This window comes from Podarcis erhardii, assembly GCF_964252035.2.
Source record: "Podarcis erhardii genome assembly, chromosome: 3".
NCBI lineage: Eukaryota > Metazoa > Chordata > Lepidosauria > Squamata > Lacertidae > Podarcis > Podarcis erhardii.
Window position 1 is genome coordinate 31,757,619 of NC_138507.1, and position 21,575 is coordinate 31,779,193.

At 39.8% G+C, this 21,575-nt stretch overlaps 1 protein-coding gene across 1 annotated transcript; it reads left to right on the forward strand.

Annotated features, from left to right (window-relative positions):
- Window positions 1–554: 554 nt before the first annotated feature.
- DDX1 (DEAD-box helicase 1) lies at window positions 555–20,852 on the forward strand. Its single transcript, XM_081857030.1, has 26 exons — window positions 555–652; window positions 2,644–2,695; window positions 3,099–3,162; window positions 3,611–3,640; window positions 3,898–3,994; window positions 4,486–4,533; window positions 5,296–5,379; window positions 5,684–5,767; window positions 7,459–7,535; window positions 9,345–9,417; window positions 9,504–9,580; window positions 10,013–10,127; window positions 10,263–10,401; window positions 10,544–10,604; window positions 11,233–11,331; window positions 12,254–12,343; window positions 13,437–13,625; window positions 14,269–14,320; window positions 14,852–14,998; window positions 15,788–15,879; window positions 17,685–17,757; window positions 18,310–18,382; window positions 18,462–18,504; window positions 18,834–18,929; window positions 20,019–20,139; window positions 20,540–20,852. The coding sequence occupies exons 1-26, from the start codon at window positions 637–639 to the stop codon at window positions 20,668–20,670; spliced, it is 2,223 nt and encodes a 740-aa protein (XP_081713156.1). The 5' UTR covers window positions 555–636; the 3' UTR covers window positions 20,671–20,852.
- Window positions 20,853–21,575: the final 723 nt, after the last annotated feature.

Below are 21,575 nucleotides of genomic sequence, written 5' to 3' on the forward strand. Positions count from 1 at the left end.
TCTGGTTATGAAAAGGCTAACAGAAGTGTAATATCGGCTTGTTAAGGCATTATTCTCAAGCGTCCAGTAGTCTAACACGCAGCCCTGTACTCTGGGACTCAGCTGCACAGCTGCAAACAAAACGTTTTAAATGTGTTGCAAAGTGCAATATACGGTACAAACGTGACACCAGATGACACTAGGGAGCTATGCAAAGCCCACTGTGTTTTTCAAAACGTTAAAAAAAAACCAACAATTTCACATATGTGTGGAATCTACCCTGAGATTCATTTCATTTATAAGTCCCTATAAGGCATATCCAGTGGGCAATGCATTAGTTCCTTCCAAAGCAAAAGAAAGCACGCGGGCGAACAGGCCAGTTACCGAGGAAACAGGGCAAGCAAAACGGCCTGGGCCACCTTCATCTTAAAAACAAACCGCGCCCGCTCCTCATTAAACGGGTTTTGTAATGAAGGCGTTTGTACGCGTAGCTTCCAGGGCCTGCGGCCTCGAGCGGAACCTCGGCTGAGCGGCCGGCGTTTCGGACCGGAGGACTAAAGCGGTGGGCACGGGGATGGGGAGTGCGCAGGCGCCGTGAGCCCAGTGACGCGTCCTGCCCTTTACCGCTGCCCAGGCGTTGCCGGCAGACACGCGAACATGGCGGCCTTCTCAGGTACGTGGAGAAGCTTGCGGGGAATGGGGAGGCGGGAGGAAGAACGGCAGCTTGGGGGGGTGGGGGCGAGTTGCCTGCCTCTGAGATCCGCTTGGACTCGAAAGCTTTAACACCCCCCCCCCCGGATTCCGGGGAGCCCCTTCGTTCCTGTAAGAGCCAGGCCTCTTTCGACCCAGAAAGTTTGGGATCCTGCTGGATCCCAAATGGAAGGGAACACCTGGCTTGGCCTGGGTGGAAAGGATCCAGGGGTCTTCGTAGACACTGCAAGCTGGACGTGAGCAAAACCGTGGTGATGCTGCAGCAAAATAAAATAAAAGCTAAGACTATATATATTATTACGTTTTCTATTTTACAATTTTATATATATATATATATATATATATATATATATATATATATATATATATAAAATTGTAAAATAGAAAATGTAATAATATATATAGTAATATAAATTTATATATATATAAATTTTCCATTTAATATTATACATTGACATCATCATTATCCGCTTTAGCTCTTTAGAGCCTATCGACTTCCTTCCCTCCCGCCTCATGGCTTTCAAAATTAACCTTTATATCATTGCATTTTGAACGTTTTCCAGTTCTAATTACACTCATTACAAATTAGCTCAAAATTTAAATAAAAATAGAAAGATAGGAAATTTCTCGTGACAAGCCTTCAGACGACCCTGCTGTTGGGATTTCAGCCACCTGCTAGTGATGTTAATTGCTTACAATAATCTTTCGTATAAATTTACTCCAGTCCTTTTGGAATACTTGATCATGCTGGTTTCGGATTTTACAATTTAAAGTGCTTGTTTATATATCCTTAAAATATCAATGACTTCCCTGCTTCTCTTTCCATGGTTCATTTTACATATAATAAATCCCTGCATATTTTACAAAAACTATACCGTTCAGTATTCCATTATTACATCCATCAACACTTATTTACACTGTTGAATTTAGCTTAATGCTGCCAGCATGAAAACACTGAAAAGGCTAAGGCTATTCTAGGTAGCATCAACAGAAGTCTAGTGCCCAGGTTGAAGGAAAGGAATAGTGCTGCTCGATTCTGCCTTGGCCAGACCACACCTGGAATGCTGTGTCCAAAAGAGTACCATCCCTGTCAAGTCTGCTTCAGCCCAAATTTTAAAGCACACTTAATAAAATATGCAAACCACATCGACTGTGTGATGCAGCAGCAAACAAATCTAAGGCTGAATCAACAGAAGTCTAGTGTCCAGGTCAAAGGGAAGTAATAGTCCAGCTCGATTCTGCCTTGGCCAAACCACACCTGGAGTGCCGTGTCCAGTTTTGGGCACCACAGTTTAAGAAGGGTGTTGACAAGTTGGAATGTGTGCAGAGGATGGCAACCAAGAGGATCAAGGGTCTGGACACCAAGCCTTATGAGGAAGCTGGGTATATTTAGCGTGGAAAAGAGGAGATATGATAGCCATTGTCAAACATCTCAAAGGCTGTCACATGAAAGACGGAGCAAGCTTATTTTCTCCTGCACCGGAGGGTGGGACCCAAAGCAATGAATTCAGGTTACAAGGAAATAGTTCTGCCTGGTGTTTAGTCAGAATCTTTCTGGCTATAAGAGCTGCGCAACAGTGGAGCAGACACCCATGAGAGGTGGGGGACTCTCCTGCCTTAGAGGTTTTTAAGCAGAGGTTGGGTGACCATCTGTCATGAGTGCTTTAGTGGAAATTGCTGCATTGCAGGGGGTTGGCCTAGGCAAGCCTCAGGGTTCCTTACAACTCTATGATTCTATGCATGTTTGCATAGGAGTAAGTCTCGCTGCATATAATTCTTTCTTTTCAGTATACATACTTAGGATTTGCTGTGTTTCTTCTTCTTTTGGTTATTGCATTTATATAGTGTGACTTTTCCTTCAAGAAGCTCAAGGTGGCATACATGGTTCTCCTACCCGTTTTCCCCCTCATAACACAGACTGCTAACACATTTGTTTGTTTAATTTTCTTGCAGAGATGGGTGTGATGCCAGAAATTGCTCAAGCCGTGGAAGAGATGGACTGGTTGTAAGTATCACACACACACACACACACACACACACACACCCATTTATGTGTAGCCTTCCAGAGTTGTAATCAAATGGTGCTTCTGGAAATCTTGCCATGTTTCAATGGAAATTACTTATGATAGTGAAGTTACCATGCTTGTGTGGTGAATACCTGTGAATAACTTCTGCTGAAAAACTGGTGTTTGAATCAAGCACCAACTATACAAAAACAAGTAATCTGATTCAGATTGTAAAATGCATGTACAAAGCTAATTTTAGTATTGCAGACAGAGTTCTTGTATCGCAGCACTGTGCAAATCAAGAGCAGGGGTTTCCCCTGCAACATTCTTGTTTTTCTTTTATAAACACGCTGATAAATGCCAAATTGTTACAGCTTGGGCTATGTTACCTTTTTCTTGTAGGCTTCCTACAGATATCCAAGCAGAGTCCATCCCGTTAATTTTAGGAGGTGGTGATGTACTTATGGTATGTATATTTGTAAACCCAGAAGCCATTCTGACTTGTAAGCAGTATATAAATTAAAATATAATAATATTGCCACAGTCTGTCTTAGAGATAGTATTGTTCCCTATGACCCTCATTATTTGTGCAGCACTATGATAATCATGCTTACTCAGAAGTAATGAGCACATGAAGAAGGAAAGTTGAAAGAAGACAGTGCATAAAATCAAATCCCCTTTGAAATTAATACTCTTCATTCTGTATGTATGTGACACATTATGCCTTAGCTGCTACTCTTGATACCCACATAGAACAGACTGAATGTTTGCGTATTATTTTATTATTCAATAAATATGGGGGGAGGGAGTTCTCCCAGTATTTTAATAACACAAAGGGATTAAACTTGTGAGTTAATTGCTATACATGTAACCATTGTATCTTAATTTTCTTATCAAATCTCATTTCTACACAGGCTGCAGAAACTGGGAGTGGAAAAACTGGTGTAAGTGAAATTTACATTCTTAACTGTAAAACAATTTTTGGATATACGTTCAGGTTGTGGACAGTTTTATCTTAAGTTTAAAGTACTTCATTAAATACCCATAGATCCTGAAAGTTTTGTTAGCATGCTGACATGGAGTACTCAGAAATTGAACACTTGTTTTTCCTTTGTTTAATCATAAGCACTTTGAAACCAGAGTCTAGAAGAAAACAGTTGGTTCAGATTGTATAATTTAAATAAGCAACTTCATATTTCAGGCATTCAGCATCCCAGTTATTCAGATTGTTTATGAAACTCTTAAGGACCAACAGGAAGGCAAAAAAGGAAAAACCACTATAAAAACTGGTGGAGGAGGTAAGCCTTTTTCTAAAACATTCACTGTCCCAATACCTGAAACCTGATGCAAGTTGAATTTTACAAACATCGTTTGCTTGTATATTTGAAACTGTGCCAATGGCAGGCAAGTTGAATGCATAATCTACAAAAATAGCTGTATTATCCTATCTACATGTAATTCGGCTAATTATCAATGTTGGAAACTTCTGCTATATTGATTGCTTCCTATATTCTTTCCCTGTTTTGGCTTCATGTGATAGTCACTCTAACTGAGTGAATAACTGGCAACTATAATTCTAAAGCCAAAAAAATCAATAAATTTAATTGAAATCAGTGGAATTAAAATTTTATTTTCATTGTGATATCAGTAATATCTGTGTAGTATGTAAATCCCAATGGTTTGAATCTAGGGATGTTTTATATGAAGACACCTGCCAAACATGCTATAATTGTGGTGCTTCATAGTACTGTATGGTATAGCTGTTTTTTCTTCTTCTTCTTCTCAACAGTGCTCAACAAATGGCAAATGAATCCATATGACAGAGGGTCTGCTTTTGGTAAGTTTGATACTAACTTTTCTAGCATTGAAACGGTAACTAGCTGAAAATCAAGCCCAAAATTTAGGTACGTTTCACCACTATGGCTTGGGTCTGAGGTAACATGATCCGAAAATCCTGTTTGACTTTCTGATCTGTAGAGGAATGACAGCACATATAACCAAATTAAATTTTCCCCATTGATGTCACTAGAGAAACTCAACTATTGTTTATTATTATTATTTGAATTCCAACAGTATGTATAAGCATAGCAGATTGGACATGGGGTACATATTCCTACAGGCCTTACACTTACACAAAAAAGAGGAAATCTTCATGTAATATGAAGATGCCATTGCAGATTTTAAAACTGTTCAAAGATCATGAGAGGGTGATAGGTTGAGTCTTTGGAGTTGTAATTTGCTTAATGTCTACAAAATGTTACCATGTGAGTTGTTTGAGGCGGGTTGAAAGTGGGTGTAGTAGTAGTTGCTGTTTTTAAACTTGTTTGCTGTAGTTTTAACTTCTGAGCTACTTTCAGTGGAATCAAAACATTTGATAGGACAGCTTTGAAGGATGTATTTGATTCTTGTCAGATGATGCTTTAACTTTGTCAACCCAAGGACATAATTACACATATCCATAGCTTCATTGTTGTTCTTACGAGAGTTTGTACACAGCTATTTTTTGCAAGGTTTGCTGTCTTTACATAAAGCTGGTATTTTGTATCTGCGACTGTAAGAGGTCTTTGGGGTTTTCAGATGTGTCCTTTCTGTTGTTCAGCTATTGGGTCTGATGGTCTGTGCTGCCAAAGCAGGGAGATAAAGGAATGGCATGGATGCCGATCAACAAAAGGCGTGACTAAAGGTACCAAAACTACATCAGTGGTTGTGTGCATATGTAATAAAGTTCGTTTTTGAAATAAGAATGCCCCGAATAAATATTTACTTTGTCTGCCTTCAGAATACTGACTACAGATTTAGACAAACAGGCATTTTTACATGGTAGCCAACATCACCCAGTTGGCTAGTTGATTTTGAGAATAAAATAACTTTTTGTTTGTGCCACTTGAAATGGTTATTTTTAATATTAAGTCAAATATGTCTCTTCTTTATCGAAAAGTTAGCAAAGCTGAAATTGGTTACATGTAAATGTTTCTAAAATGTTCTAGGGAAATATTATTATGAAGTATCCTGTCGTGACCAGGGTTTATGCAGAGTCGGGTGGTCCTCTATGCAAGCGTCATTAGATTTGGGTGAGTATTTACATAAGGAACTATGCTGAAATCTAGGTTACCTGCTAGCAGTCGCTGATTCTTCTTGCTCGTTAAGGGCATCCCTTCTTATTGCAACGAAATAAGTACAATGCTGGGGTGGGGGATTCTCTGCTCAGGCTTAGAAATCAGGCTAAAGGACATAAGATTTCATTTTAAAAGTATGGTTCTGTTCCATCCATGAAATAATCTAAAACTGATCATCTGCAGAACTGCACCAAATTTTGACATTCAAATATTTAGGGGACACTGAATATGCTTTCCTATGCAGGCATACTACCTTAATTATATTGCCTCCCATTTTTGCAGATCTGATATGTGATTGCTTTAGTACCGTTCTCAGCCTTTGTTTTACAGTGGTGCCCCGCAAGACGAACGCCTCGCGAGACGGAAAGCCCGCTAGACGAAAGGGTTTTCCGTTTTGGAGGCGCTTTGCAAAACAAATTTCCCTATGGGCTTGCTTCGCAAGACGAAAATGTCTTGCGAGTTCCTGCGGGTTTTTTCCCCTTTCCCTCCCCTTTTTCTAAGCAGCTAAGCCGCTTATCAGCTGATCCGCTAAGCTGATAAGCCGCTAAAAGCCGCTAATAGCGCTAATCCGCTAAGCTGTCAATGGGCTTGCTTCGCAAGACGAAAAAACCACTATACGAAGAGACTCACGGAACGGATTAATTTCGTCTTGCGAGGCACCACTGTACTTATGTGACCATCTGATCAGGGATCAGTAATAACTGTGGCAACATCACAGCAACTTCAGTCAGATTTTAATACCTGATCTAACAGAGTAAGCAAAGCCGGCTCATCGTTCTTAGTCTGAATTGCAACTTTTCTTGTCTCCCAGCACTTCACAGCAAGTTTTTTTTTTTTTTTTTTTTTTTGCTTTGCATTACTTATGCATCACTAGTTGTGGCAGAATGTGGGTGTGCATCCCCCTCCACACTCTTCTGCAAGTAATCAACTGTGTAGCACTGGATCAGGTGAGAGACTGGCAGCCTTGTTGCCCTTTCGCCAGGGATCTGTTCCTCACTTCTCCCAGCAGAAGAGGTGCAGAATATTACTGGGGAAAGAGGTTGCTTTTATGGAGGGTTCAGAAACCTCTCCCAATTTCAGTGTGATGCTAATCAGTAGTGCACAGTTTAAAGAAATTTTGCTGTCCTTTTCTCAAAGGGTTTTTTTTTAAGAGGAAAGCAAATTTCTAGTGTGACAGCAATCCAAAAAGTATATGGTCTGCTGCCTTATAGCATGATCGCTACTGTGCTATGAACCCTTAAAAAAAGTATTTTACCGTACTTTTTGCTCAATTGGACACAGTTTTTCCCCTCCAAAACTGAGGGGAAATGTGTGTGCGTCCTATGGAGCGAATGCAGGGAGAGGCTGCATGGGGCTATGGCTTCTTTAGCTTTACGCAGCCTCTCCTGGCAGGGAGATATTGCGTGGGGCTAAAGAGGAAGCCAAGGCAGCGAGTGGGATGGATTTTTTTTATTGATTTCCCCATCTAAAAACTAGGTGCGCCCTATGGTCCGGTGCGCCCTATGGTGCGAAAAATACGGTATTTTATTTTTTTATATATTTTTTTGCTTATCTTTCAAAAGTATAGTTAGGAGATAGTGGAGAACTATTTGATTCTAATATTTAAAAACAATATTTTATGTTGTTTTATGATTTGTTGTTATTAGGTACTGACAAGTTTGGCTTTGGCTATGGTGGAACTGGAAAGAAATCTCATAACAAACAGTTTGATAGTTATGGGGAGGTATGTTTTTCTTTTTCCATTTTACCAAAGAATAGAACGATTAAATGTTGTAGTGAACCAACAATGAAATACATAAATGTAGGTGAAAGTCATGTAGCTCTCAAAAGGAGGAAAGAACAAATGCTTTTAACAGAAATGTGCATGGTGATGTTTGGTTCGATGAGCATTAATTTTCTGTGGAGTATAAATGTTGGACTTCAGCTAACTTGGACTGGTATATGGGCATGCGGTAGTCATGGGAATAGCCTACCCATTGTAATTGTTAGCGACAACACCCTGAGTTGGGTTGGTTGTATGTGTTCAGTTCTGACATTCCAGTGGAAATGTTGCATTTGGAGTGTTTGCAGTGGTATGCTGAAATGGAAATCCTTGGTTCATTGGAGAAGCCACTAAGTAACAACTGCAGCAATGAGACTTTTCTGGTGGCTACCAGTTGCCCAAATAGTCGTGTATGGTTTTGCTTCCCCTGAAAGTCCATAATTCCCAATTAATTTACACAAACTATCTATCTAGAGATCTTCAGAAGTTGCATTATCCATTTTAAAGCTCCTCCACAGTGTGGGTTAGAAGCTGGCGGATACTGGTATTCTGCAAGTTTATTTTACATCTCCAACAAAATTCAGTATTGAAAATTAAAGGTAAAGGTACCCCTGCCCGCACGGGCCAGTCTTGACAGACTCTGGGGTTGGTGCGCCCATCTCACTCAAGAGGCCGGGGGCCAGCGCTGTCCGGAGACACTTCCGGGTCACGTGGCCAGTGTGACAAAGCTGCATCTGGCGAGCCAGCGCAGCTCACGGAAACGCCGTTTACCTTCCCGCCAGTAAGCGGTCCCTATTTATCTACTTGCACCCGGAGGTGCTTTCGAACTGCTAGGTTGGCAGGCGCTGGGACCGAGCAACGGGAGCGCACCCCGCCGCGGGGATTCGAACCGCCGTCCTTTCGATCGGCAAGCCCTAGGCGCTGAGGCTTTTACCCACAGCGCCACCCGCGCTACTAGTTCCATCCTCAGGCATGCTTGTTTTAATTATTGTTGGCTACCTTATCATTTTAGAAGGTGGATATAAAGTGAAATAAAGTATCTCTAATTATCAATTATTAATTGATAATTAGAGATACTTTATTTCACTTTATATCCACCTTCTAAAATGATAAGGTGGCCAACAATAATTAAAACAAGCATGCCTGAGGATGGAACTAGTAGCTTTAATGGCAGTAGCAGTTCTGTCTTCATTACAAGATAACTGATAAAATTTCTTCTATTGATTTTTTGATATTTATGTATAATACTTTTGTGTGATCCATTACTCTTTACAAAAGGCTTGGATCCAGTGAAGTGCTGTTGGAAGGGAGTTGGTGGAAGGAGACTTTCCTGTCCATCTTACCCAGGAGCACACACCCCCCAAACAAAAACACTTCTCCTGAGAATTGGGGGACCATCCTGAATGGGATGAGCTGTGGTGATGCAGAATGAGGACTGCTGAAAATAGGGCAGAGGCACCTTCAGTGCGCAGAGGGGAGCTCCTGCTCACAGAATGTGCCTGCACTCAATTTTCAGTGATCTTCACCTCTTCTGGGCACAGCCTTCCTTTTCAGGATATACTTACAGGGAGGAGGCTGGCCGAGGGACCAGAAGCAGGAAAATCTCCTACCAATCCACTCCTGCACTTTCCAGTATCCAAGCCAAAACTATTTAAGCCATTGTGATAAGTAATGTGCTCCATACAACTGCTGATGCTTTATATTCCTGTAAAACAAACTACTTTCAATCAACCTCCTTAATTTTATTATCATTATTATTTCTTTTGGTAGGAATTCACTATGCATGACACAATAGGCTGTTATGTAGATGTTGATAAAGGGCAAATCATGTTCTCCAAAAATGGTAAGCGGTCTACTTCCCTCCCCCCATTTAAGTAATGGGTTAAATTCATAAAAAACCAGTCAACATAATGCTTTATTTCCCCCCAGGCAAGGACCTTGGACTTGCGTTTGAAATCCCACAGCACTTAAAGAACCAAGCACTCTTTGCAGCCTGTGTCCTCAAGGTAATTTCTGACTTTTTCCAAAGCACACGAGACTCATTCTAACCGATTAAAAAAAGATGCATACTCTGCTTCTATCATGCTGGACCCTCCTTCCATTTTACCAAGCGTTGCTTGTGGTACTTCAAGAAGTTCCATGTGGCACAATGAGAAAGGTGATGCTGGAAAGTTCAGGTCCTAAGCTTCCATGGAACTAGCGACAGGGCTTTTTTGGATCCAAGGCCTTGGGTAATGTCAGCGTGCTGGCAAAAAATACCTTTCTATTTCAAGTGTTTAAAGATGAAACCTGCCTTACTGATGCTCTAAACAGGTGAACCGCTTCTCCTTAAAGGGCTAGTTTTAACACCTGACCTCTAACTTGCATCAAACATCACGTGACTTTTCTATAAATTCCCTTTCTTTATGCAAGCTTTTATGTTGTGTGTATTCTTTTAGAACGCTGAATTGAAATTCAACTTTGGCGAAGAAGACTTTAAATTTCCACCCAAAGATGGCTTCGTTGCTCTTGATAAGGCTTCCGAGGGTAACTCTGTGAAATCCCAGCATGCAGGTACGCTTGGGGGGTGCTCAGGTGTAGGAACCGCCATAAGAAAAATGTCATATCACATAAAGTCAAAAGCTAAAAAATATGTGTCCAGTCGTCAACTCAGTACTAAGGGAACTTTCTCAACATTTCCTATTTCAGGAAGTGCACAAGTAGCACAAACAAAGAATCAGCCGAATGCTCCCAAAGCCTTGATTGTGGAGCCTTCCAGGGAACTGGCAGAGCAAACTCTGAACAACGTGAAACAATTCAAAAAATATGTGGATAATCCTAAATTAAGGTACAATGAAATTGGGACAGGGGGAGTCATAGGGTGCCGCTGAAATCCCCATGATTCCATATACAATCATGCTCTTCTCTTACTCTGGTTGGATAAGATGATTTCACAGCACGAGATGTAATCTAATGTATGTTGCTTTCAGGGAACTCCTAATTATTGGTGGAGTTGCTGCAAGAGAACAACTTTCCGTATTGGAGCAAGGGGTAAGTTTTAATTGCTCTTAGTTTGCATTATATCTACAAACGTATCTATTTCTTTAAAAAAAGAAAAGGTGCACAGATGAATTCTAGTGAGTGTATTTATTTTTAAAAAAAAAGTATGACCCCCCCTTGCCTTTCCATTGCACAATGTCTATGGAAACACAAAAGCTAGTGTTTTGGTATTATTTTAAATAGTGGATTGTTTATTGTAGTGGAAAGTACTTTGTGACTGTGTGTGGTGCAAAGCAGTGTATAATTTTTGGGAATAAATAAAAGCAACATAAAACTGCATTAAAGCAGTTAAGAGTCTGGAAGGCAGATGAGGAGCAATATAACTGTTGGTTGAGAAATCAGTAGTTTAGCTGATGGTGGCTTTTTAAGTATGAATGAGATAGAGTTGTAAAGCACTATGTACAGTTAATGCCTCTCTTGCAATATTTGTATAGACCTTTAAAAAGACCATTAAAGTTTTATCAAAGCAATAATTTCTGTGTGTACACAGTGTGTTTCAGACATAATCTAAAATGCTTGAAAGAGAAATACTTCCTTAGGCTACGTTCCAAATGTTATCGTGTTTTCATATTATTTTGGCATGGACACAGTGTACTATTGCACTATTTACATTTTACAGGTAGACATAGTTGTGGGAACTCCTGGAAGACTAGACGATCTCGTGTCAACCGGAAAACTGACTTTATCGCAAGTTAGGTTCCTGGTTCTTGATGAGGCTGTAAGTGTATAGAACATCTTTTTTGAATAGCATATTTTAAAAAGTTATATACAACACGCCCCATGCACTGATGAATTACCCCTTTTTCTGGGAGCCTTCTCCTCCCAAAATATGTGAGGCTTGTTGGACCTTCCAGGGAACAGCAGTGTTGAGGAATTGTTGAAAATTCCTTCCGAGACATAAGGGAAGAGACATCAGTTGGATGCCAACCCTCAGCCAGTGCTGTGGCTTATGCTTGGGACTCTGGTCTATGTGAGTTATTGGCAAATGCAGGGGGGCAGACAAGCACTTCAAAGTTGGGACCCTGCGTGTCCTTGCAAGATCCTGTGACTCTTAATAGCCTAGTGTGCCTCCAACTACCATTGGTTTTCTGACCCCCTTCTAATCTGACTCTCAAAATAAAAAAATTCCCTCCAGTAGCACCTTAGAGACCAACTAAGTTTGTTATTGGTATGAGCTTTTGTGTGCATGCAGACTTCTTCAGATACCTTTGTGTGCATGTACACTTCTTCAGATTCTTGGTATCTGAAGAAGTGTGCATGCACACAAAAGCTCATACCAATAACAAACTTAGTTGGTCTTTAAGGTGCTACTGGAAGGAATTTTTTTATTTTGTTTCGACTACAGCAGACCAACACGACTGCCTACCTGTAACTGACTCTCAAAGTGAGTGCAGAACAAATAAGAGAATTGCAGCTGGTCAGCGGATGACTTCCGTCTGCCCCTGTTCACATTTTCATCTGTCAAAATACCTTCATAGCTTCTTCCAACCAGAGGAGGAGTTCGTGAGTTTAGCGAACCCCTGTAATTAGTCAGGAGGACTGTTCGTTGAATAGCTGGATCTACTACATACTTTTATTTCAGCTTTAAAACATGTGGGTAAAATACCTTATTGAGACTGTGTAATACTCTTTTTGTACAGGATGGCCTTCTCAGCCAGGGGTATTCTGATTTCATAAACAGAATTCATTCTCAGATTCCTCAGATAACTTCAGATGGGAAGAGGCTGCAGGTAAGAGGTTCGCTTTAAGGTTTCCTAGTTGACCTTTCCCCAAAACTTAGCATAGCTGTTGTATGTACCAAATGTTGTTCGCTCAAGCTTCATCATCTCTAAGGAAACTTTAAAACTGTGCACAATGTTTTCTGAGCCACTGTGAACTAGGAACTTGCACAATTTAGTTTCTGTTGCTCTAGCTGAAATAATATACCGTATTTTTCGCTCTATAAGACGCACCAGACCATAAGACGCACCTAGTTTTTGGAGGAGGAAAACAAGAAAAAAAAAATTTGAATCTCAGAAGCCAGAACAGCAAGAGGGATCGCTGCGCAGTGAAAGCAGCGATCCCTCTTGCTGTTCTGGCTTCTGGGATAGCTGCGCAGCCTGCATTCGCTCCATAAGACGCACACACATTTCCCCTTACTTTTTAGGAGGGAAAAAGTGAGTCTTATAGAGCAAAAAATACGGTATTTCATAATAAAATAGTGTGAAGGGTAAACAAAAACTGAGAACACTTCCAAGTGTCTACTCAAATTGATGGTGTCCTCAGGTTCCTGCTGTTTGGCAGTGCATGAAAAGCAAAAGCAAGGAAAGTAACACTAGCAAGAAATTGATCCATACTTCCAGAAGAAAAGAGGATTGTTGTGAAGCCTTGCTGGCTTCTTCCTTCTCTCTTCTTTCTTTCTGTCTCATACTCGTGCACCACAAGGCTAACCTTTATGGATGGAAGACTTTACACACAGAGTATGCAATAACAAGATTTTGCATTTACTCATTTATTTGTCTGCATTTCAGTGGAGCATAATACATCAATGTCCCAGTGTTGTGCTTAAGCATCCATGTACCTTACAATGACTTGCCTAGGCATTCTGCCAAATGCCTCAGTTCTTAATGTGAAGATTTCCCATACATCCTTCCCAGTGCACCAGATATAAATGGCTGAGCAGCTGATGCTTCTGCCAGTACTTGTCTTGACTAAAAGAGGTTTATTTTGTAAATTGTATAGATTGACAGAAGTCAAGAACTGTAATCGCAGAGGGGCTTGTGACATGTGCAAGCAACAGTAAAGGTCTTTACCCTTTTCATCTCTGCTTGTTGTTGTTTTTAGGTGATTGTGTGTTCTGCAACTCTGCATTCATTTGATGTGAAGAAATTATCTGAAAAGATCATGCACTTCCCCACTTGGGTAGATCTGAAAGGAGAGGATTCTGTCCCGGATACAGTGCACCATGTTGTTGTCCCTGTAAATCCCAAAAATGACAAATACTGGGAAAAGATTGGTAAAAATCACATCAGGGTAAGTAGTACAAAATATATTGGAATAGACAGAATTTTTTAAATTCCAGATTATAGTTTCAAGATGCACACAAACATTTAAGTTGGAATTGTGGAATAAAGGACAAACGAAATGGGATTCCATAACTCAGATTATGAATGTTAAGAACATTGTTGTGAAATGCCTGTTTCAGCTTGAAATGTAGTTCAGGAACACAAAACTCCTTGGACATATTGTAGGATGTGTGGTGGGCCTTACAACCTTTTTATTTTACTCTAATAATGTCCTATTTCCTTACTGAGGTTGGGAGGTTTGTTGTGGACTCCTCTCACATCCAAATCTCCCTGTGGCTGATTGACATCCGATCCTCAAATAAAATCTGTTGGAGGGGATTATTGGGTTGTTCTTGTTGTTATTACGTATTTTGTGTCGTTGTTTTTTGTTGTGAACAGCTCTGAGACCTGGATGCCTGTGTTTGGCTGCATCATTTCAATCTCAACCTTAAGATTGGGCTACAAAGCCATGTGGCTGCAGATAACTGTTTTTTAAGGATTACTAAACAATGAAATATAAATGACTGTGTGCTTTCTTGCAGCCCTGCTTTCTTTTGCATTAGCTCTGAATGCCTTTGGTCACTTCTAACATTTCAAATTTTACTTTTCAGACTGATGAGGTGCATGCAAAGGACAATACAAGACCTGGTACTAATTCTGCAGGTAACCAGTCGTTTGGTACACACATAGCTCAGTTGGTTAGAGCGTGATGCTGATAACACCAAGGTTGCAGGTTCGATCCCCATAAGGGAAAGCTGCATATTCCTGCTTTGCATGGGGTTGGACTAGATGATCATCAGGGTTCCTTCCAACTCTGATTCTTTTGTATTTGTAGAAGCCAATGACTTTAGCAAAGTTCTTCAGTGAAGGACAAGCTGCATGAATCAATAAAGCAACATCACTTTATTTCAGTACAAAGATCTTGTTACAGTTAACCAAGACAGGGGGCTGAATCTTTGTATAGTAAAATAAAAAAAAAATTATCACAAGATAAGACTCACCCAATGGAAAATGTTAATACCTTTTAACTAGCATTTCTTAATTAAGTTTTAGAACATAGTTGAAATCTATGGCTGTCATTCTAGAAGGATGAGTTGCCTCAATTCAGTGTTGTACATGGTGTCAGAATAAACTCATTTTTCAGTGTATGCATGCTTAATACACTGTGTAGGAATAATTTATCTTCTTCTTTAGAAATGTGGTCAGAAGCGATTAAGATTTTAAAAGGAGAATACACTGTCCGGGCCATTAAGGAACACAAAATGGATCAAGCAATAATCTTCTGCAGAACCAAGATAGATTGTGATAACATGGAGCAATACTTCATGCAGCAAGGAGGAGGTAGTAATTTCATGCCTGTTAGGCTTCATTTTGTCTATTTGCAAGGTGATACCAGTTTGCAGATCTTTCCTCCAGGTTTGATTGATTGGTTCCAAATGGTAGTTTTTCATCCTGGATATTTTCCATAATGGTTAGATTTCCTCCTGCTTCTGCTGTGTACATGTAACGCCTTCTCAAAGAACTAGAGGTGTTTGGTGGTATAGCTCAGTTACAGCCCTGTAAAAAAAACTCCCTCGCAGCAGTGAACTACCTTGAAGATACTTTTTTAAAGTTTTCCTTAATTAAACTAACTTGCCCAGAAAATCTTTGTACGTGGTTACTCTCCTCTGTTAATTTGCATGGCAGTGGAGGAAATCTGCAATTAGAATTGTTGCATGTTCCTTTGGATGACCGCTTAGTTTGGTCAGCCTATTTATAAATTTGTTCGGTTTTCTATTTTCTGTTTTTCTATTTTATTTCATATTGCCCACTTCACACAACACAGTGTGCCAAACTTTGACTTGCAGATGCGCTGCTTTTCTGATCCTTTTTGCTGCCAAGTTTGGCTTAGTGTTTGGCTCAGTGTGTCATGCAAACCATCGTGAAAACTGCCATCTAATACAAAGGTTGTATAAAGAGATTTTTTTTTTAAGACTAAAACAAAGAAAGAAATTTCACCTTTCCCCCAGTGCAAGCTGTCTGTTTTAAATCTGGTGCCACATCACGTTTGCTTTAAGATAAAGCTCTCTTTCATACTTCTGCATAACTAGCAACGAGAGTCCTAATATACTGCTTTTGTTTGCTTTTAAGGTCCAGATAGGAAAGGACATCAGTTCTCATGTGTCTGCCTGCATGGGGACAGAAAGCCTCATGAAAGAAAACAGAATTTGGAGCGCTTTAAGGTAATGGTTAAGGCTGTGATGTTGAATAGGCTAACCCAGTAAAGCATTATTTGTTCAAGGGGGGATTTTAAATGGTGAGGCTATGAGATACAGCTTTTTATTAGGGAAAAGAAAGGAAAGATATCATTCTAAGCACGAATGGTAGTTGTGTTTCTTCCTATTAAATTGTATCTTGAACTTCTTTCAGTCTCTTCTTATTTTTATTATTCAGTCTTTTAAAATGGCATCTATATTTAAAGGTTATTTAATATGCCAATCTATTTCAGTTCATTTGGTAAAAAGGAAGTAATCAGCTAGAAAAAGGGTGAACAGGTCTAGTAATTACATGTAACCTTAGATCATTTATTATTTATTTATTTTATATAGCAGTATAAAGAATACAGTCATCGTAATTGAGAAAATACAAAAATCTCAATAATGCTTGGTTCATTCATTCTTAGTTCGTTTAGCTTCAGAGCTAATGAAAAGAGAGCGAAAACAGACAGCAAATGATACGAATCAGTCATCAGTATTGAGAAAACAAAAAATCAATAATCATGCATAATTAAAACAAAATAAAAAAATTCCTTCCAGTAGCACCTTAAAGACCAACTGAGTTAGTTCTAGGTATGAGCTTTCGTGTGCATGCACACTTCTTCAGATACACTGAAACAGAAGTCACCGGACCTTTCTATATAGTGAGAAGGTGGGGATGCACACGAAAGCTCATACCTAGAACTAACTCAGTTGGTCTTTAAGGTGCTACTGGAAGGAATTTTTTTATTTTGTTTTGACCATGGCAGACCAACACGGCTACTATGCATAATTAGTTCTGGATATCATTAAAGAAAAGAGGGAGCCAAAAACAGAGGCAGGAGCTGTAAAGATAAGAGGAGAGAGCAAATAGATTACTGTTCAAATTGTTCCTAGGATTACATGTGGCTGAACTGTTACCTAAGATTTTATACCCTATTTTTCTTTTCCTCTTTCACTTTTGGTCAAACTGCAGCAAAGTTTTGGGCTTCATTCAAAACCAATATGCACTGACACATCCACTCAATAATACTAGTATACTTTATTATCAGTGCAGACAGTGAAGCCCCATTGAATCCTAAGCAGTGAGCTTGAAGCATCTGTGTATTACCTACCAAGACTACTGTGGTTGGTCTGAGCAGTCACCATAACTTCTGTTCAGGAACTGCAAACCCACGGGGGCCCATATTGCTCCCATACCTGGTCATAGTCCGGTGGCAGCTTCTGCAGTAGGCTAAACATTAGGATTCCAGGTAAAAAAAGATAAGGACAGTGTTGTCAGTAGTGTGGTTTGGGGAGAGTGGTTTATATTCTGTGATTCCATGAGCAGAACTCTACACTGGGAAAGGGTGGTCCTGGTACTGTCCAGGATGCAATTTTTACTTCTTTTCACTAGTTCGCCATCTGCCTGCTCCCCAACCCCCCAAAGAAATCTCCAGAGGGCAAGGGGACACTCGGGAATTGGATTGGAAGTGGTGTGTGTGTGTGTGTGTGTGTGTGTGTGTGAGAGAGAGAGAGAGAGAGAGACACCAACCAACCCATCCATCCATCCATCCATCCAACAAACAAACAAACAAACAAACAAACCAGCTGCCCTGTTAACAATTCCATTTGGTCAAAGGCCCTTCCATTCATAGAAGCACTAAATTCGTGCACAGACAGGCACCTTTTTCTCCGACCCCATGTCTTTCATTTGAATGTGTCTTTTAGTTGTAGGTGATGCCTTGCCTTTAAACTGAAATAGTTATATGTGAATGAAAATACATGGCTCTTTAACAAACTTCTCTGTTTAGAAAGGAGATGTCAGATTCTTGATCTGCACTGACGTCGCCGCTAGAGGAATTGATATCTCTGGTGTTCCTTATGGTAAGAACTGAAAACTCTCACTAGCAAGTAGCTATTTGTTGATGGCAAATCTGAACACCCATTTATTCCTCTCTCTTTGATGTCATTAAAAAAAATGGGCTCAAACCCATTTTCAGGTAAACATTCATAAATCCCATAGAATTCAGTGGGAGAGTTGGGCACAGGCTGATTCTCTCACGTTAAAATCAGCAAAACTTAAAAGTGCTTAACTTGGAAGGAGGGCTGTATTTCAGTGGTAGAGCACCTGCTTTTCCTGAAAAAGATACTAGGTTTAATCACAGGATCTCTAGGTAGAGCTGGAGAAAACTTTTCTGAAGTCCTGGGGAGCTGCTTCCAATCAACATAGATGTAGATGAATTTGCTGATGCTATTAGCCCTGCCTGGGTTACATTACACATCTAAGGAAAAAGCCAAACAGGTGGGATAGGTGATAGAAAAACGTAAAAATGGGAAATGTATGGAGTTTTCCGTAATTTATCATTTCACCTAAATAAATTGTGTACAAACTGGGGTTTTTTAACAACTCAGTGTCTACTCTTTCTCTTTGATCAGTTATCAACGTCACACTTCCAGATGAAAAACAGAACTACGTTCATCGGATTGGCAGAGTGGGAAGAGCTGAACGGTATGCTTTGAAACCTTTCTTATCCCATTTTGTTCCTTTTATACTTGAGTCTATTAACTAAAATATATGTTTGTTTCAGGATGGGTCTGGCTATTTCTCTTGTGGCAACAGAAAAAGAAAAGGTAAGTTCTACTTTCCCGAGAGGGAAAGAGGGAATATACAGCAAATAAGATATTTTTGTCTTTTTACTGTCTTAATTTTGTGCACCTGTATGCAATGTATATATCTAACCTTTCAGATTCAAAGTTTCCCCACAGAGGCTGATAAAATCACAAAGAACAGTCCGCATAGCCATTAAGAATTTAGGCTTTCCATAGTACTTAACTCGAAGTCAAGTCAGAAATTTTGATACTGCTACAATTTTATTGGATGTTTTAAGGGGGGTTCCTTAATAATGCTTAAACGCTCATGGGTTTTGCCTCCTAACATGTTGTTCAAACTTCTTACCTAGGTTTGGTATCACTCATGCCCCAGTCGAGGAAAAGGTTGCTATAACACTCGACTGAAGGATGAGGGTGGTTGCACCATTTGGTACAATGAGATGCAGGTAACTTTTTTCACTAGTACCGCTAAAAGCCCTTCTTTCTTCCTTTGCATTTCTAAAATCAGGCCAACTTGGGTTCATAGTAGATCTTTAAACTCCGGCCATTGGAATACTAGGGTCCCCAAGCTGTTTTAAGGTTTTAAATGTTAGTACTAACACCTGTGTACAACTTTTGCTAGCCTTTAATATTGCATGCAGTGACAGAAGGGTGTGTTAAGACTATGCTCTTATTTGAGTGCGCCATCATTAACTCCTAAAAGCTGGGGGTGATCTTGCTTAAGTTTGAATTTTTTTATTATTATTTTTATTTGGTTTTACAAATTTATTCACACTCAAAATCACAAATAATAATAAAATAAAAAAACACAAGATTCTTTCGAATCTCTGGATTTCCCTCCTCCCCTCCATGGGTTCTTTAGTTAACCTTTTCAACTGCATACTATAAGTCCTCCTAATTGTTCAGTTCTCCGTCATATCTAAAGTCTGAGTAATGCTACAAGAGTTATTTAAGACATGCTAAAGAGTTCAAATGTTTACAGTGGTCTGTAAGATATTGTATGAATTTCTCCCATTCTTTACTGAAGTTTTGATCCTCCTGGTTTTTGAATTTCCCAGTCATTCTCACCATCTCTGCATAGTCTTAATAGTTTAGTCTGCCAGTCCACCTTAAGTTTTTATTCCCATTGGGTAGCATCCAATTGTGTCACACAGCAAGTCTTCTCTTTCCCCCACCCCTCACCCCATTCTGCTGCAGAGGGAGTGGGCAGAATTTCCCTCGTGCAGCATTATTATTATTATTATTTATTAAATTTATATACCGCCTTATACCCGGAAGGCATTGGATATCGCCCATTGATTTCAGCTGAGCTTACATTCTTAGCTTCTTGACCGGATCATGCTTGGCATGAGTAAAATGGTGTGCATCACCCATCTTAATCATATGGCCAGGTTTCTTAATGGAATTACATTTCAGTAGCATTGGTTTTAGAGGCTAACATTGGATCCTTAGTGGACTTCACATGTGCGTTTGCTGCCATGAAGAATCAAGAACCATCTTTGTGTTTTCTTTTTCTTTGTATTCTCTTCCCTTAGCTGCTGGGCGAGGTAGAAGAGCATCTGAACTGTACCATTTCGCAGGTTGAGCCAGATATAAAAGTCCCAGTAGATGATTTCGATGGTAAAGTCACCTATGGGAAAAGGAGAGCTGCTGGAGGTAAGTGAAGAATTATTGAATAGAAATCTTGCTGCATTTTGGAATAGGGAACTGGGTTTTCTGGTCAGTTGGAATCTATTCTTTCTCTCCTCCCCCCCCCCATTTTCTGTGGATTATTATTCTGTGCACCCAGAATTCTGCACACCCAGTGGAGCAGCAAGCTTGTTTTGAAACTTCAGATCTCCTAATGTGATTTGATAGCAGCATGTGGGTTTACTATTTCAGAAACATTGCTGACCACCACACAATCCTAAATTAGTTCTCTAGATTACATCCATCAGGGGGCAAAGGGTCTTTTTTAACAAATAAGTATGGTGGGAATAATCAATATTCTCAGCTCTTGTAGCTCAGCTGTAAGTAGGCAGGACAAGTGTAATTTAGACTTTGGTTCTTTTGGCAGGTGGATCCTATAAAGGCCATGTGGATATTTTGGCACCTACAGTACAAGAGTTGGCATCCCTTGAAAAGGAAGCACAGACATCTTTCTTGCACCTTGGTTACCTTCCCAATCAACTGTTTAGAACATTTTGATTTGGTGCCGAGGTGAGAGTTGGGTGTTAAGCTTCTAGCCTGGAAATGCGAAAATCCCTGTAGCAGTAGGACTCTGTTTGCATATACAAATCTTGCATGCCGAGCAGTCTCTGCAAAATGTAAACCCTGATGAATTAGCTATTAGTATTGATCTAATAAAAACAGAACTGCTTAGAACTATATATTTGTGTGTTAATTGTTGTTGTTTTTCCTACCCTACCAAGATATATGCTTAGAATACCTGACATAAATGCAAGATCGCTATTGATATATGTCAGATTTTGGACTGCAACTTCCAGCATTCTTGGCCATTGGTCATGCTGAAGGCAGCTGCATTCCAACCATGTCTGAAGAGCATCAGGTCCTCCTCCCTGATGTGTATCTATAGTGATTCTGTAAATCTTGAGATTTAAAAATGTCGACTGTAGCCCTCATTTTGTTTCCATAAATTTGCTGAAATCTTAAATCCTGCCATCTTGCAAATGGCTTTTTATTTATTTATTTATTTATTTATTTTTTGCCCAGCAAAAGTGCTGTGAATTATCAGATTCACATGATGTGGAAGTGGTTGCTTTCCTTTACAAATCTATCTCAAAGGATTTCATTGAAATGCCATTGCTAGCTTAAGCTGAGAGCAGGGATGCCAAAAAGGAGACTCTTAATGGAAGCACACACTGAAATTGGATTTTGAACAGTGCTCTTCAGATAAATAAGAGAAGTGAATGGAGAAAGTTGTGGCTACAATGAATCTATCATTTTAAGTGTTTCTCCAGTGAGAACTTCAAGCAATATCTTACTTAGCTCACAGGAGCCTATGTCTAGACTACCTCTTTAAACCTTAGGTAGGGTTCTTAGAACTTTCTGCTTCACAGTATCTTCCACACAAATGCGAAGAAGTGTGAGCT